Source organism: Nelumbo nucifera, chromosome 8 (genome assembly GCF_055504915.1).
Source record: "Nelumbo nucifera cultivar China Antique chromosome 8, China Antique-T2T, whole genome shotgun sequence".
Classification (NCBI taxonomy): Eukaryota; Viridiplantae; Streptophyta; class Magnoliopsida; order Proteales; family Nelumbonaceae; genus Nelumbo; species Nelumbo nucifera.
Window position 1 is genome coordinate 24,425,532 of NC_142656.1, and position 14,642 is coordinate 24,440,173.

General features: G+C 40.1%; 1 protein-coding gene across 1 annotated transcript; it reads left to right on the forward strand.

The window, feature by feature from the left end:
- The first annotated feature begins 13,007 nt into the window (after window positions 1-13,007).
- On the forward strand, window positions 13,008-13,694 carry LOC109115554 (protein DMP10-like). Its single transcript, XM_019199744.2, has one exon. It carries the CDS (start codon window positions 13,008-13,010, stop codon window positions 13,692-13,694), a length of 687 nt encoding a protein of 228 aa, XP_019055289.1.
- Window positions 13,695-14,642: the final 948 nt, after the last annotated feature.

Consider the following 14,642-nt stretch of genomic DNA (forward strand, 5'->3'; position numbering starts at 1 on the left):
TGAGAAAGGGATTAATCCAGCAGAAAGCCCAGAAAAAGGTGTTGGAGACGGTAGACTCATTGAAAGGCCTTCAGCAACCATCCAATATGTTCAAATTTGTTTTAATTTAGATTAATTCTAACCCAAATCTGGTCCATTAACACCTATATTCTTATCTTCTATCAATGGATCAGCGGCTCAATCCAACCCAATCCAATATACATTACAGATCTATGGGCCAGGTCGAATCCAATCTAATAAATTAATATTTGGATCAGTAAGTCTGGACAGGTCCAATTCAATATGTCTTATTGGTCCATCCAATCCGTCAACGAGGTCCATTGATACCCCTAGTGGGGAAGGTTTCTATCACTGTGGTGGAGGTTCGTGGGCGAGAGAAGCTATATATGTTACTTGATGCAGAATGGGGAGAGAACAGCTTATGGATGGAGGGAGATACTAAGTTGTGGACAACCTCTTGAAGAAATTAGAAATCTAACCGTGGAGTATCTTAAACATCATTCTGAATTGCTTTGCCTCTAGGAAGTATAGAGCTGAAAGTAAAATTTCTCTTGTTGTTAGAGAAGCTAACCGACCGGCTGCTGACTAACTAGCTGAATAAAATTTACGGAGAAGTATGAAAATATATAGATATATATTTATATACACACATACATACATACATGCATGCATGCATGTCAACTTGATCTTGGGCACAATCCAGGCTCAGGCCTCAGGCCCAATTTTAAATTCAGCCCACCCCACCCCACCTTATACCCCTAATAACCAATGGCTGTGGCTACCAAGCCATGACTGAAGTCTTTGCGGTTGTGATAGGGAGTTGTGATGGCTCATTTAATTAGCTTGCTTGTACAGTAGGGCCTTAGCCTCTCGAAGTACTAGGAATGGCAACACAGTCGGATTTGAATGAGATAAAGTCCAATCCATCTGTGAAGGACCGAGTAGATGCAGAGATGGACGGCTGAGATCTTGGCGTACCAAACCTGCATGCAGGAAAAAAAGAGTAATGCACAATATTGGATCCGAGACACTAGCCCATGGAAGCAAAGTGCAACCTGGAACTGCTTAATCCGAATTGGGCTAACTGGGAGGCTCTATGCTCTTTCCTCACTTAGCTGCCTTTTTCGTGTGATTTAGGAACAAGCTAAGTGCCCTTTTATAACAACGTCCTACTGTGTGCAATAAATGCTAATAGGAACATTGAAGTATAACCGTTTGGTTGACTGGGTCAAACCCTTCCGGATTGAGACAAGTGTCTCATACTGACCAAGGATCTAGTCACATGGTCATCCAGTCTAGACTGGGTCAAATATATATCCATTGACCCAATAAAAGTTGGAATTTGGAACTAGAATAATCGAATAATATTAGTATCTCCATGCATAAAAACATTTTCAAATAAATTTATTTTTATAGAAAATAAATAAATAGGTAATAATTTAAAATGAATGATTGTGTGTGAGAGTGTCGCATGAAGATAACCATAAAATAATCATCTTCCATCAGCATGTGGCTTGTCACATGGCCATTGGATATTCCAACATGTTGAGGATCAAACGAGGGCCTATGGCCACTCTACCAACAATCTGCACCCCTAGTTTTATATGGGTATCTGTAATACTTGATATAGTGTATGCTCATATTGCTCATTAGTTGTTTAGTTTCCTTCTACCTACTACAATGATATCTGAAATTATACTTAGTGAAGCATTGTTTCTATGTTATTTTGCCCCTCCAATCCTACTCTCTTTCAACGTAACTACTTAAAATTCTTGGCCTTAAATGTTCAATTTCCTAAAACATCGTGATAACCTCCTTGGTCATTTTGGTATACTGAACTTGCTTAAAACAATTGTGTCTAATGAAACCCAATAATGCGGTTCAATCCAAGCTTGCCACATGGCCTTGAATGGAGGGACATTTTGGAAAAATCACGAATGACTCGTGTTAGATCAGCCAACTTGAGCTGAAGTCCATGTCAACAAGTCACCAAATCGATCGGACTAACCTCGACCCGGAATCCCTTGTGAGTCAGGAACTTGATAAGGATACCCTACGTGGACTCCTCAAATCGAAAAGGGAAGTTGTCTTCTAATGGGACTAGAACTCCATGCCGAGAACAATTCTCTCCCCTCTTCTCTATAAAGAGTTGGACACCACGACAAGTAGGAGTATCAATTGGATTGAATTTGGTCCAATCAAATTCAGTCCAATGTTTGTCCATTATAAATGGATCAGGTCTAATTCAATCCAATGAATGTTTTGAATCAATTTAGACTGGTCCAATTTAATGTCTGGACCATCCAATCTGTTCAAATTCATTTTAATTTAGATTGGTTTCAACTCAAATCCAGTCCATTGACACATATATTCTTATCTTATATCAATGGACTGGATATTGGTTTAATCCAACCTAATCCAATATAAATTTGTTACGAACGGGTCAGGTCCAATTTAATTTAATAAATATTTTGGACCGAATTGGTTCAATCCAATATGTCTTGTTGGTCTGTTCAATCCGTCCAAATTGATTTTGGACTGGAAGGGGTCTAATCTAAAACCGGTCTATTGTCACCCACATGCACTCTAGCCCTCCTTTTGCTTATGTGTTATATCTCATTCTTTGCTTTCTTTGTGTTTATGATCTTGTTGGCCAAGCCACCTTAGGGGCCCAACATCATATCATTCAATTACCAACGTAGTAGAGAGTTCTCTGTTCTTCCCCAAGGCCCAAAGTGTGGGGCCCAACATCATATCTCATTCTTTGCTTGCTTTCTCACTTTAAGGATCTTCTTAAGCAAAATAGTACTAGTCTATCTATTGAATTAGCTTTGGTGCCACCAAAAGGGTTGTAGCCAAAGAAGATTGACCAAAAGAGATAGCAATCTTCTATTAGTCTATAGTGGTTCAGTTTTCTTCAAATCGGCAAATTCCAATATTTCTCCTTTCTAATATTTTTTACAAGATTTTACAACATTAAAAATTTTAAAGCTACGACCTTTTAAGCCTATATGATCTGGTCATCCAAATGGGATGGATGGATGGATGAGAGTGGGAAAGGATGCTTAGATAGAGAGGAAAAGGACCAGATTATGTATGTTGTTATATATAATAAATTAACAAAGATTTCCTTAATTAAAGCTACTAATGGTCCTAATCAAACCGACAAAGCCGAATTAATCCTATATTATAAAGGAGTCTGAATATGTTGCACTCGATGGTTGTATTAGGGGTCGTTTAACCAATAATAATGCCCCACATCAACCATCGCCAAAGGCCTACATTTTCCTTGTTATTAATTTAATAGGGTCAAGATTTAGTAGGTCTGTGGCTCTAAGAATCTCAATGACTTTCAAGATTTAGTAGGGAATATAAATGAGAATAGAGTTGGGTGTTTTTATATAAGGATACGCGAGAGTTTAGGTTATTGGGTCCCCTTTAGGCTGTGTTTGGAAACGATGCAAATGAAGTGTAAATTCGGGTTCAGCGTAATTTTGCACTTTGATTCATTTTAGCCTGTGTTTGACAACATTACATTTATGTATTGATAAATGACAAGACACATTTTTTAATGCATATTTACATTGATTATAAGATGTAAAAGTACATCAATAAAAAAAGTAAATTTACATTCAAGTGGGCTTTTGATAAAAAAGATATATGCTTTATTAGAATCTTTATTTACATCTATTATAGCTAAAATTTTACTTGGTAAAAAGGTAAATTTGTCAATGCAAAACTAACCCAACTTTGAAATTTATATAGACGGTTTTATACTCTACATATTTACTTTCACACTTATTTGCATCGTTTCCAAACGCGGACTCAAAGCTCAAATTGAGAGTTTGGGTTGTAAAAATGCTTACCAAATAGCAATTTCTTCTGATTGATCAAATCCTAACATTGTGGAACAACAGGTGGGGCAGTTGTTAAATTTCGAAAAGTTCCTCAGAATTTCTTTCTATGCTGGACAAGAAGGTCAAGTTTGCTTGTGCCTAATTGGGAAAGTGATTCTCTAATATCCCAACTTGATGGAGGCCCATCCCAAGGCCCATCTCACCCCTAGGGGCGGCAGCTCCTAGGATAAGGTCAAGAGTCCAAGATAATTCAAAGAATTCAAGATTATCCCAAGATAATTCAAGAATTCAAGAATTATCAAAATTCAAGACCCATCAAGAATTCAAGAATTCAAGACTCATCAAGAATTCAAAGAATCCAAGATTCATCAAGAATTCGAGAATTCTAGATAATCCAAGATTCATGCATGGATAAGATCAAGGGAGATCGGACGAGGGAGATCAAGTCAAGAAGAGTTCGATCCTATCTACAAGTTTGAGATGTTTAGATCAAATCTAATTTCTTTTCCTAGTTCTTTTATAATTTCTCAATGTATTATAAATACTGCTATTTCCCAGAATTATGAATCAATTTCATACTTCAGATTTGCAGAATTTCTTCAAGTTATCTTCCTCCTATTTTCGCCACCTTTTCTCTCTCCTAGAGAAATCGGTGTTTTCGCTAGGTGCTAGCGAACGCCCGGTGCTTGCATAGCCAGCTCCGGTTCTCATTGCTTTCACGCTGCGTCAGGTGGTATCAGAGCAGGGAATTCGCCCAGTCATGTCCAACCCAGACGGTAGCAGTTGCAACCCACCCCGTGACAAAGATCAGGGGTTCCCAACTGTTTGGAGAGCAATCGAAGAGCAGCGTACAGCCACACGTAACATCGAACGACAGTTGGCAGAGGTGACTGAACAACTGTAAACCTTGTTACGGGAGGTTGTCCCACGAATCCGGGAAAATCCACACTAGGTCGCAGGAGACGACCACGACAGACCACCCGTCGCTACTGCGTCCCGACGCCCAGTTCTTGAAGACGACAGTGATGACGATTTCGAATTTGGTGGTGCTCCAGTTCTTCCCAGCAACGACAGAAACGGTAGAAATTGGCACAATCAAGGTAATTTCAACCCCCGTAGGAATAATGATGAATTTAAACTCAAGGTAGATATTCCTACTTTTAGTGGAGATCTGAGTATAGAGGGACTTCTGAATTGGATCAAAGAAGTCGATAGGTTCTTTGATTACATGGAAATACCAGAGGAACGAAGGGTAAATTAGTAGCTTTCCGATTAAAGGGAGGCGCATCTGTTTGGTGGGAACGGATGAGAGAGACCCGGATGAGAGAAGGAAGGGGTCGTGTTCGAACCTGGAGGCGCATGAAACAATTAATCAGAGGTAGATTTTTACCTCCTGATTATGAACAATATATGTTTGAATCTTATCAGAGGTGTGCGTAGGGTTCTCGTAGTGTTAATGAATATACATCTGAATTTTTGAGATTAGCTGAAAGAAATCAATTATCTGAAAGTGATAACCAGCAGGCAACCCGTTATCTAAGCGGTTTAAGACCGTCTATCAGAGATAAAATTGGTGTGCAAATGGTTCTTAGTGTGCAGGAAGCAAGGAACCTAGCCTTGAAAGCAGAATTAATGTTCCAGGACAAGGCACACAGTGATAATTATCACCGGTACAGCGGGAGCGACAACAGACCGGCACCTATCGACAGGAACAAATCAGTTCCGGCAGTACAACCTTCTCACCCGGCAAGTACAAGTAACGCCGGTAAGGCTACTACAGGAGGACATACTCGAGGTAATCCTTCCCACCCTCCTAAACCCAGTAACCCTTATGCAAGACCTGCTCCTATTAAATGTTTTAAATGTAATGAGGTTGGACATAGATCTAGTGACTGCCCTAGGAGGAAGGCAGTTAATATGGTATAAAGGGAGGACGAAGAAGATATTGAGGAGGAAGTATATTGTGGACCTGATGGGGAGGATGAAGAGGGTCCATATGAACATGAGGAGTATACTTGTGTGGTAAGAAAATTGATGTTGTCCCAGAAAAATAAGGATACTTCTCAAAGGCACAGATTATTTCGTACCAGATGTACTGTCAAGGGAATATTATTTAATTTAATTATTGATAGTGGTAGTCAGGAAAATATTATTTGCAGGGATGTCATCCAACAATTACAGCTGATTCCTGAGAAACATCCCAACCCATACACAATTGGGTGGATCAAGGAAGGAGGCGGCGTACGAGTGGAAGAACGCTACAAGGTACCTTTTTCAATTGGTAAGTACCATGATGAAGCATATTGTGATATTGTAGATATGGATGCTTGCCATATTTTGTTAGGGAGGCCTTGGCAATTTGATACAGATGCAAGGTACATGGGTAGGAAGAATACCTACCAACTTGAAAAAGAAAGTACACGTTATACTTTGCTACCCATATCAGAAAAAAGTATTACAAATACTCCAAAGACACATGAGAAAAATTTCCTTACCATCACCCATCATCATGCTGAATTTGTTAAAGAATGTAAGGATACTCATGAGATACATTTGTTAGTCGTAAAAGGAGAAGATGTTAATGATGAAAATACAATTCCAATTGAAATACAGGGACTACTGGATGAATTTAATGATGTAGTTCCAGATGAGTTACCAAATGAACTCCCTCCCATGAGAGATATACAGCACCATATTGATTTTGTTCCAGGTGCTAGTCTACCTAACCTCCCACATTACAGGATGAGTCCTAAGGAGAATGAAATTTTAGGAGAAAATGTAGAAGAATTATTGAAAAAGGGACACATTCAAATCAGCATGAATCCTTGTGCAGTACCTGCCTTATTAACACCTAAGAAGGATGGCAGTTGGAGAATGTATGTCGATAGCAGGGCCATTAACAAAATCACCATTGGGTACAAATTTCCCATTCCTAGCTTGGACGACATGCTGGACCAACTAAGCGGAGCTGTAGTTTTCTCAAAAATAGATCTCAGGAGTGGATACCATCAAATCAGGATCCGTCCCGGAGATGAATGGAAGACAGCCTTCAAGACTAGAGATGGCTTGTTCGAGTGGTTGGTCATGCCCTTTGGACTAACCAACGCACCCAGCACTTTCATGAGGCTGATGAACCAGGTATTGCACCCCTTCATTGGTAAATCTGTGGTAGTCTATTTTGATGATATTTTGATATACAGCAAATCATTCACTGAGCATGTGGGACATATTAGGGAGGTCCTGAAAACATTGAGGGAAAATAAATTATATGCTAATTTGAAGAAATGCATCTTTATGAATGATAATTTATTATTCCTGGGATTTATTATAAGCAAGGATGGTGTGAAAGTAGATGAGGAGAAAGTGAAAGCCATCAGGGAGTGGCCGACCCCATCCACTGTCACAGATGACCAGCAATTTCATGGGTTGGCAACCTTCTATAGGCGCTTTATTAAGAATTTTAGTAGTATCATGGCTCCCATTACTGAATGCTTGAAAAAGGGGAAATTTCATTGGGAAGAAGAACAAGAGCAAAGTTTTTCTCTCATAAAAGAAAAATTATGTACTGCTCCTGTTCTTGCTTTGCTAGATTTTAATAAATTATTTGAAGTTGAATGTGACGCCAGTGGAGTTGGCATAGGGGTTGTATTGTCCCAAAAGAAAAGACCCATTGCTTTCTTCAGTGAAAAATTATGTGAAGCCAGGAGAAAGTGGTCTACTTATGACAAGGAGTTTTATGCGGTGGTTAGAGCCCTGAAAACATGGGAACACTATTTAATTGCAAAAGAATTTGTTCTCTACACTGACCATCAAGCCCTAAAATATCTTTGTGGACAAAAGCAATTAAAAGTGATTTACATGTCAGATGGTCTGCTTTCCTAGACAAGTTCCCATATAAAATTGTGTATAAGACAGGACAGCAAAATAAGATGGCCGATGCAGTTAGTAGGCGCATAGCTCTCATCAAGACCCTCAGTGTTGAGATTGTGGGTTTTGAGTGCCTAAAAGACTTATATGCCCAAGATGAAGACTTCCAACAGATATGAGAGAAATGTGTGAATAAGTAGCCAGCAAAAGACTTCTTTATTTATGATGGGTTCCTTATGAAAGGGGAACAACTGTGTATCCCTTGCACCTCCCTCCGCGAAAAGATCATCAGGGATTTGCATGGAGGTGGATTAGCAGGCCACTTGGGAAGGGACAAAACAGTAGAAGCAGTTAGGGGGTGATATTACTGGCCAAAATTAAGAAGGGACGTGTCTACCATCGTAAGCAGGTGCTATGTTTGTCAGACAGCTAAGGGACAAACCCAGAACACAGGTCTCTACATGCCCCTACCCGTTCCTACTGCTATATGGGAAGACTTGTCCATGGATTTTGTGCTAGGCTTGCCAAAGACCTAGAGGAACATGGACTCCGTCTTCGTGGTGGTTGATAGGTTCTCAAAAATGGCTCACTTCCTCCCATGCAAGAAAACAGCACATGCATCCGCAACAGCCAAAATATTTTTCAGGGAGATTGTTCGCTTACATGGGGTACCCAAGACCATCACTTCAGATCGTGACACACGGTTCCTCAGTCACTTTTGGATGACCCTGTGGAGGTTGTTTGATTCATCACTTAATTTCAGCAGTACAGCCCATCCGCAGACAGATGGACAAACAGAAGTGGTAAATCGAACCTTAGGGAATTTAATTCGCAGCATATGCCGGGAACGGCCGAAACAGTGGGACTTCGCCATAGCCCAGGCTGAGTTCGCCTATAACAATGCAGTGCACGGTTCTACAAGCAGATCCCCATTCTCCATCGTGTACATGAAGGTCCCTAACCATGCACTGGATTTAGTGAAGCTACCCAAGGTACCCAGCGCCAGTGTCTCAGCAGAGCAGATGGCAGAACAAATCCAGTCCGTCCAAGACGCTGTGAAGCAGAAGCTAGAGCAATCCAACGCCAAGTACAAGATGGCCACAGACAAACACCGCCGACCTCAAGTATTTGATGTAGGTGATGAGGTTATGGTCTTCTTAAGGAAGGAAAGAATTCCCGTAAGTACCTACAACAAGTTGAAGCCTCGGAAGTATGGTCCATACAAGATCGTGAAGAAGATTAATGATAATGCCTATATAGTGGGCCTACCAGATCATATGGGTATATCCAAGACCTTCAACATTGCTGACCTTCACCGGTACCTGCCAGAGATAACACTTGCCTATCCTCGTCACGACTCGGGGTCGAGTTCTCTCCAAGTGGGGGAGAATGATGGAGGCCCATCCCATGGCCCATCTCACCCCTAGGGGCGGCAACTCCTAGGATAAGGTCAAGAGTCCAAGATAATTCAAAGAATTCAAGATTATCCCAAGATAATTCAAGAATTCAAGAATTATCAAAATTCAAAACCCATCAAGAATTCAAGAATTCAAGACTCATCAAGAATTCAAAGAATCCAAGACTCATCAAGAATTCAAAGAATCCAAGACTCATCAAGAATTCGAGAATTCTAGATAATCCAAGATTCATGCATGGATAAGATCAAGGGAGATCGGACGGGGGAGATCAAGTCAAGAAGAGTTCGATCCTATCTACAAGTTTGAGATGTTTAGATCAAATCTAATTTCTTTTCCTAGTTCTTTTATAATTTCTCAATGTATTATAAATACTGCTATTTCCTAGAATTATGAATCAATTTCATACTTCAGATTTGCAGAATTTCTTCAAGTTATCTTCCTCCTATTTTCGCCACCTTTTCTCTCTCCTAGAGAAATCGGTGTTTTCGTTAGGTGCTAGCGAATGCCCGGTGCTTGCATAGCCAGCTCCGGTTCTCATTGCTTCCACGCTGCGTCACAACTGTAGTTCTGAATAGCAGTTCTATCTCGGAGGTTGGTTCTAATTCTCTTAGTGCTAGCTTTGGTGTTTTCTATTGATAGTTTTGGATTATCTCCCACCCTCCCAGGTAGGAGGTCCAAAAACATTGAAGATTTTTACGATGTAGTAGTAGCCAAGCCCATTTCTAGAGGTGCTGTACGAGAGGGAGGGGAAGAAGAGGCATAGGAAGATCCTCACTCCTTATTTAAGTGGTGGCTTGTCCTCGTGGCTGTATTTGGTTGCTGTGCAAATTCATTTGCACTTATATAAAATTTGTTGGATTTTAATCTCATAAGAGATTATATATAATGGGTTTGATTGGTCAGTGACATGAGAAATTGCACCTGCACACTTGTTTGGAAAATTAGCTTTTCTCTTATAAAACTTAGTTTTGAACTTGTCCCACATTGGAAAATTATAAGCTTTATTTTCAATATTTTAATAGGAGCTGATTTACACTCCTTAGAAATAGTAGAGGAGAGCATGGAGGTTTGATACCGCGCAACATGCGTGCATGCGTGTGTGTGCGTGTGTGCGGCGCAATGAGGCGCTTTAGAGGTGCACTTTGCTCGCACCCGCGTGGCTCGTGAAGGGCGGCTTTGGTTTTGGTGCGATGCTAACTGTTGATGAGATCAACGGTCACGATTCGATCAAGTGTGATTAAGAGGTACAATAAACTATTTAAGGAGCACCACCTATCTTTTCTGTTCAAGGTACCTTATCTGAACTAGCACCTACCTTTTCTTCATATCTCTTCATAAACTATTTAAGGAACATGAATCAGACTTCTCAAAAATACACACATTTTCGAAATCTACTTTTTCTCTCTCTTTCTCAGTCTGGCCTGCTACAGTCTCATAGAAGGTTTCTTCGAAGGTTCTTCAACTTTGCTGGTTGCAGATTCTCGCCCAAAGCTTTGTTGTATCCTGGAAACGGATTTGCCTATAACCCAATAGCAAACTCAATGAAACTGAGTGGGGGCAAATAACGTTCTAAAGACAGTGTCTTCAGACGCGCCTCAGAGCTTCTCCTCCAAAGTTTCAGTGACCCCATTTCCAAACAAAATTATGGTAGTGTAAATGATTTGGGTGCAAATTTTGATTTATTTTTGTTTAAAATTTTACCTTACTTTGTTGGTTGCAATAAAAATGAAGTAAAATAAGACTCAAAGTAGAATAAAGTAAAGTCCAAAGCAAAATTAAACCAAAATTTATATTTTCCATTTGTACTTGTATACATTTGTACTAGTGCAAATAAAATTGCACTGTAAACCACTGTTTTCAAAATCGGACCGGATCAGACGGTTGGACCGGAAAAATGGGAACCGGTTGGTTCTGTTTTCCTCCAAAACTGTTGATTTTGGTTTGCAAACCGCTGAACTAGCCGGTTAACTGTTCAAACCGTTTTGACCGTTTTCCATTTTTTAATTTTTTTAATTTTTTTGTCAGAACAGGCCGGTCGTTCGGGTTGAACAATCAGACCATTCGAACCGGTAACCGGACCCCGGACTGGTTCGGTCACTGGTTCGTTTTTAAAAACCATGTTGTAACCAAACACAGCTACAGGTTGTGATTTTATTCGATGTGGGGTCGAGGTTGTCCCTTAGTTTTGTGGTCTGTTTTCTGGTGGGCGTAGACTTATCTTGTTTGGGTTTTGCTGCAGGCTGTCAGCCCAGTGTTAGAATTTTTAGACCTAAATTACAGTTGGAGTGAGTGCTAACTCGAAATTGATGTTAATTCAAGGCATTGATGTATAAAATGGGAGTTTTTGAATTAACGAGAAGGTATTGGTGTAAAAGTATAAGTTTTTGATATTTTAAATGTTTATAACTCTACGGTGGAAGTGGACATCAGAATCTGCATTGTGTTGCTGAGCTAGCCCTCCACGTCTTTTCTCTACTGTACGACTTGTATGACCATTTCTTTCCTTTTAATTGATACCTTATTTTTCCAAAAAAAAGTTAATAGGTCAGGGTTGGTTTTGTTTGTCGTACCTCAATTAAGACACAAACTGATTATATACATAAAACGCTCCCAACGTTTACTTTTACATGATATTTGAGAAGAAATTAACACGTAGCAGGTTTATTTTTCAAAGCACAAAACTAAAAGGCTTGTGAGTTATAATTCGTTTAATCACGGTTTTAGAACCGCCGTTGACTTGGATGGTGAGACAATTTGACCTTATATCGTTCAGGCAATTAAAATTTCATTTTACTCCGTTGAATTAATCATTCGTTGACTTAAGTGGTTAAACCGTTGATTCATTTATGATTTTTGGCTGTTTTTTATTTTTAATTATTTTTTTATTTTATTAATGATTGGGCCATTTATTTAAATCAGACGGTTGAACTGTCAATCTCAAAACCGATGATTAGAATGATTCTATTTCTAAATCATTTTTTAAAATCATAAGTTTAATTGACTCCGGGTCTAGTTTTTTAAGACTCTATATATGGGCCGGGTCGAATCGGTGTGGAGACGTGCATCATTTTTAGGTTAATTACTTGAACACTTTTTTTTTTCTCAAAGTACTTAAATTTACCCGATGGGCTAAGAAGGCCTCTAACTAGCAAAGAGCTTGAAGATCTTACTTTCTTTTTGAAAAAAAATTAAGCTACCATGTAAGGTACATCCCAAACCCAATCCATTGAAAACCTAACACTTTCCAAACTAATGGATATGCCGGTCCAAATGGTTAGCAAAATTTTCTAGCTAGGGCCCCACTTGAGAAGCTTCTCAATGAAAAGTAGACGGTACTTTTCCAAAACAAAAGTTGATAAATAATAAACAGACAAAAAGAAACTTTTCACTTGTAAACTGAAACTTTGATGAAATACTACTGATGAAATGCCATGGTGGATAGAGAATTGGCCTCTGAATTTTACAAATTAAAGTCCAACTACATCAAACTTCCAGCCATTTGTTGAAAGAAGTAATTAACTAGCGAGATGGGGACTTCAGTTAATTAATACGAGATTAGGACCAGTTCATGCCCTCTCAATGAGGGCCACAAACACCATCCATACAGCACCCATGGACAAAGATGGTCCAACCCCGCCATCCACAGAAGGAACTACCTTCTTGACTTGAATTTTCCATGCATCCACACAGTCAAGATCAACTCTCATAATAAGACGAACAATTTATGGCAGAAACTAGCTTGATTTGTCTTAGGCCATGCTCGCATAAATACACATCTATATTTCCACCACACCTTCACAACTTCGCAACAATCCCTCCCTCTCTCCCTCCATCTGTCTCTGTGTATATTGTTCAATAATAGAACATGGCTAGAAACCCAGACGACCTTGAAAATGGCTCTGAACCACCAACCCAGAACCCAAAAGCAAGTGCAACTATTGGGTCGGTAACAACCAACCTAGCGCAGCTCCTGCCAACTGGAACTGTCTTTGCTTTCCAATCCCTCCTCCCATCCTTCTCCAACCATGGCACTTGTCACACCGCCAATAAGTACCTCACTGTGGCCCTCATAGGGCTCTGCACTCTCGCTTGTTGCTTGTTCTCATTCACAGACAGCTATATCGGTGGCAAGGATGGCAATACCATCTACTTCGGCTTTGCCACCTGGCAAGGTCTTTACATCTTCGATGACGACGAAAGAGACGAGTTTCTGAAGAAACCAAACGCCAACGGGAATGAAGCCACTGGGGCTTCTGCGAAGCCAGACACAAGCTGGTTGAAGAAGTTCGCAATCCGTCCGAGAGACATAGTCCACGCCGCCTTCTCTTGTTTGCTGTTTCTAAGTATTGCTTTTGCTGATGCAACTGTTCAAGAGTGTTTGCTTCCAAGTAGTAGGGAAAGCACCAGAGATTTCTTGGTGAATCTGCCGCTTGGGTTTGTGTTCTCGTCAAGTGTGGTGTTCATGATCTTCCCTACCACTCGCAAGGGAATTGGCTACTCGGGTACATTGCCTAGACCCTTAAATCTGAACCCTAGATCGGAAAACCACTGAAATCTCAGAAGTAGGAATAGCTTTTCTTTATTATTTATCTCTTTTCTCTGTTGGGGTTTGTAGTAATGACTTCACTTTTATATGTTGTTCATTAATGGATAGATGGTCTCAATTTTCTGACTCTTGTTCATTTTTATGACTGGAGAGGTACAGTTTTAAGGTAGGAAAGAGAGGAACATTTGTGTGGTGGATACAAACTTTCGTAATATATTGATACTTATGTGTTGTTAAATTCGTCGACATTAATTTCCAACCTGTAAATCATTAAAGACCATGGATGTATAGTGTGGTTTATGTTGATTCAGGTGATCTCATGCAGACCATAGACTGGGGTAGGGTAACCTTCTCTTTAATTTGGTGTGCCCTTGTGAGGAGGGCAAAACATTAATTTGTCCATACAGATGGGAATTCATTGCATACCAAGGAAAAATCTATGAACTGCATTACAAAGCAAAAAATCATAAATCAATGACAAAACATGTCACAGTCGACATCTTTATCATTCTTTTACCATTGTTAAAATCTTGATGGTAAGTATGCACATTATGAAACAAGTGCACCTTCTGAAATAAGAACCAGTGAAAGTATACCATCTGTGATATCTTCAACATGATTGGTTGAAATCATGATATAATATTGGCCAATAGTTGAGAATGGATTTGTTATTTATGAGTTTAGACGATGGGATATATAGGACCAATGATATATAGTGTTAGGACCAATGGAGTCCGAGGGCTGTTGAGGACGAGGACCAGTGGAGTCTGTCCGAAGTCGGCCAAGGCCGAGGACTTGCGCGTGTCCAAGGTCGGCCGAGGCCGAGCACCTATGGAGAAGGGAATGTCAGAGGGCCCAGGTGCTAACTCAAGACGGGGACTCCGATGGACAAGTTAGTGAGGGCATAGCAAAGAGGGTGGACGAGGCCTGAGTAGAGTAGTTCAAACGAGGTCG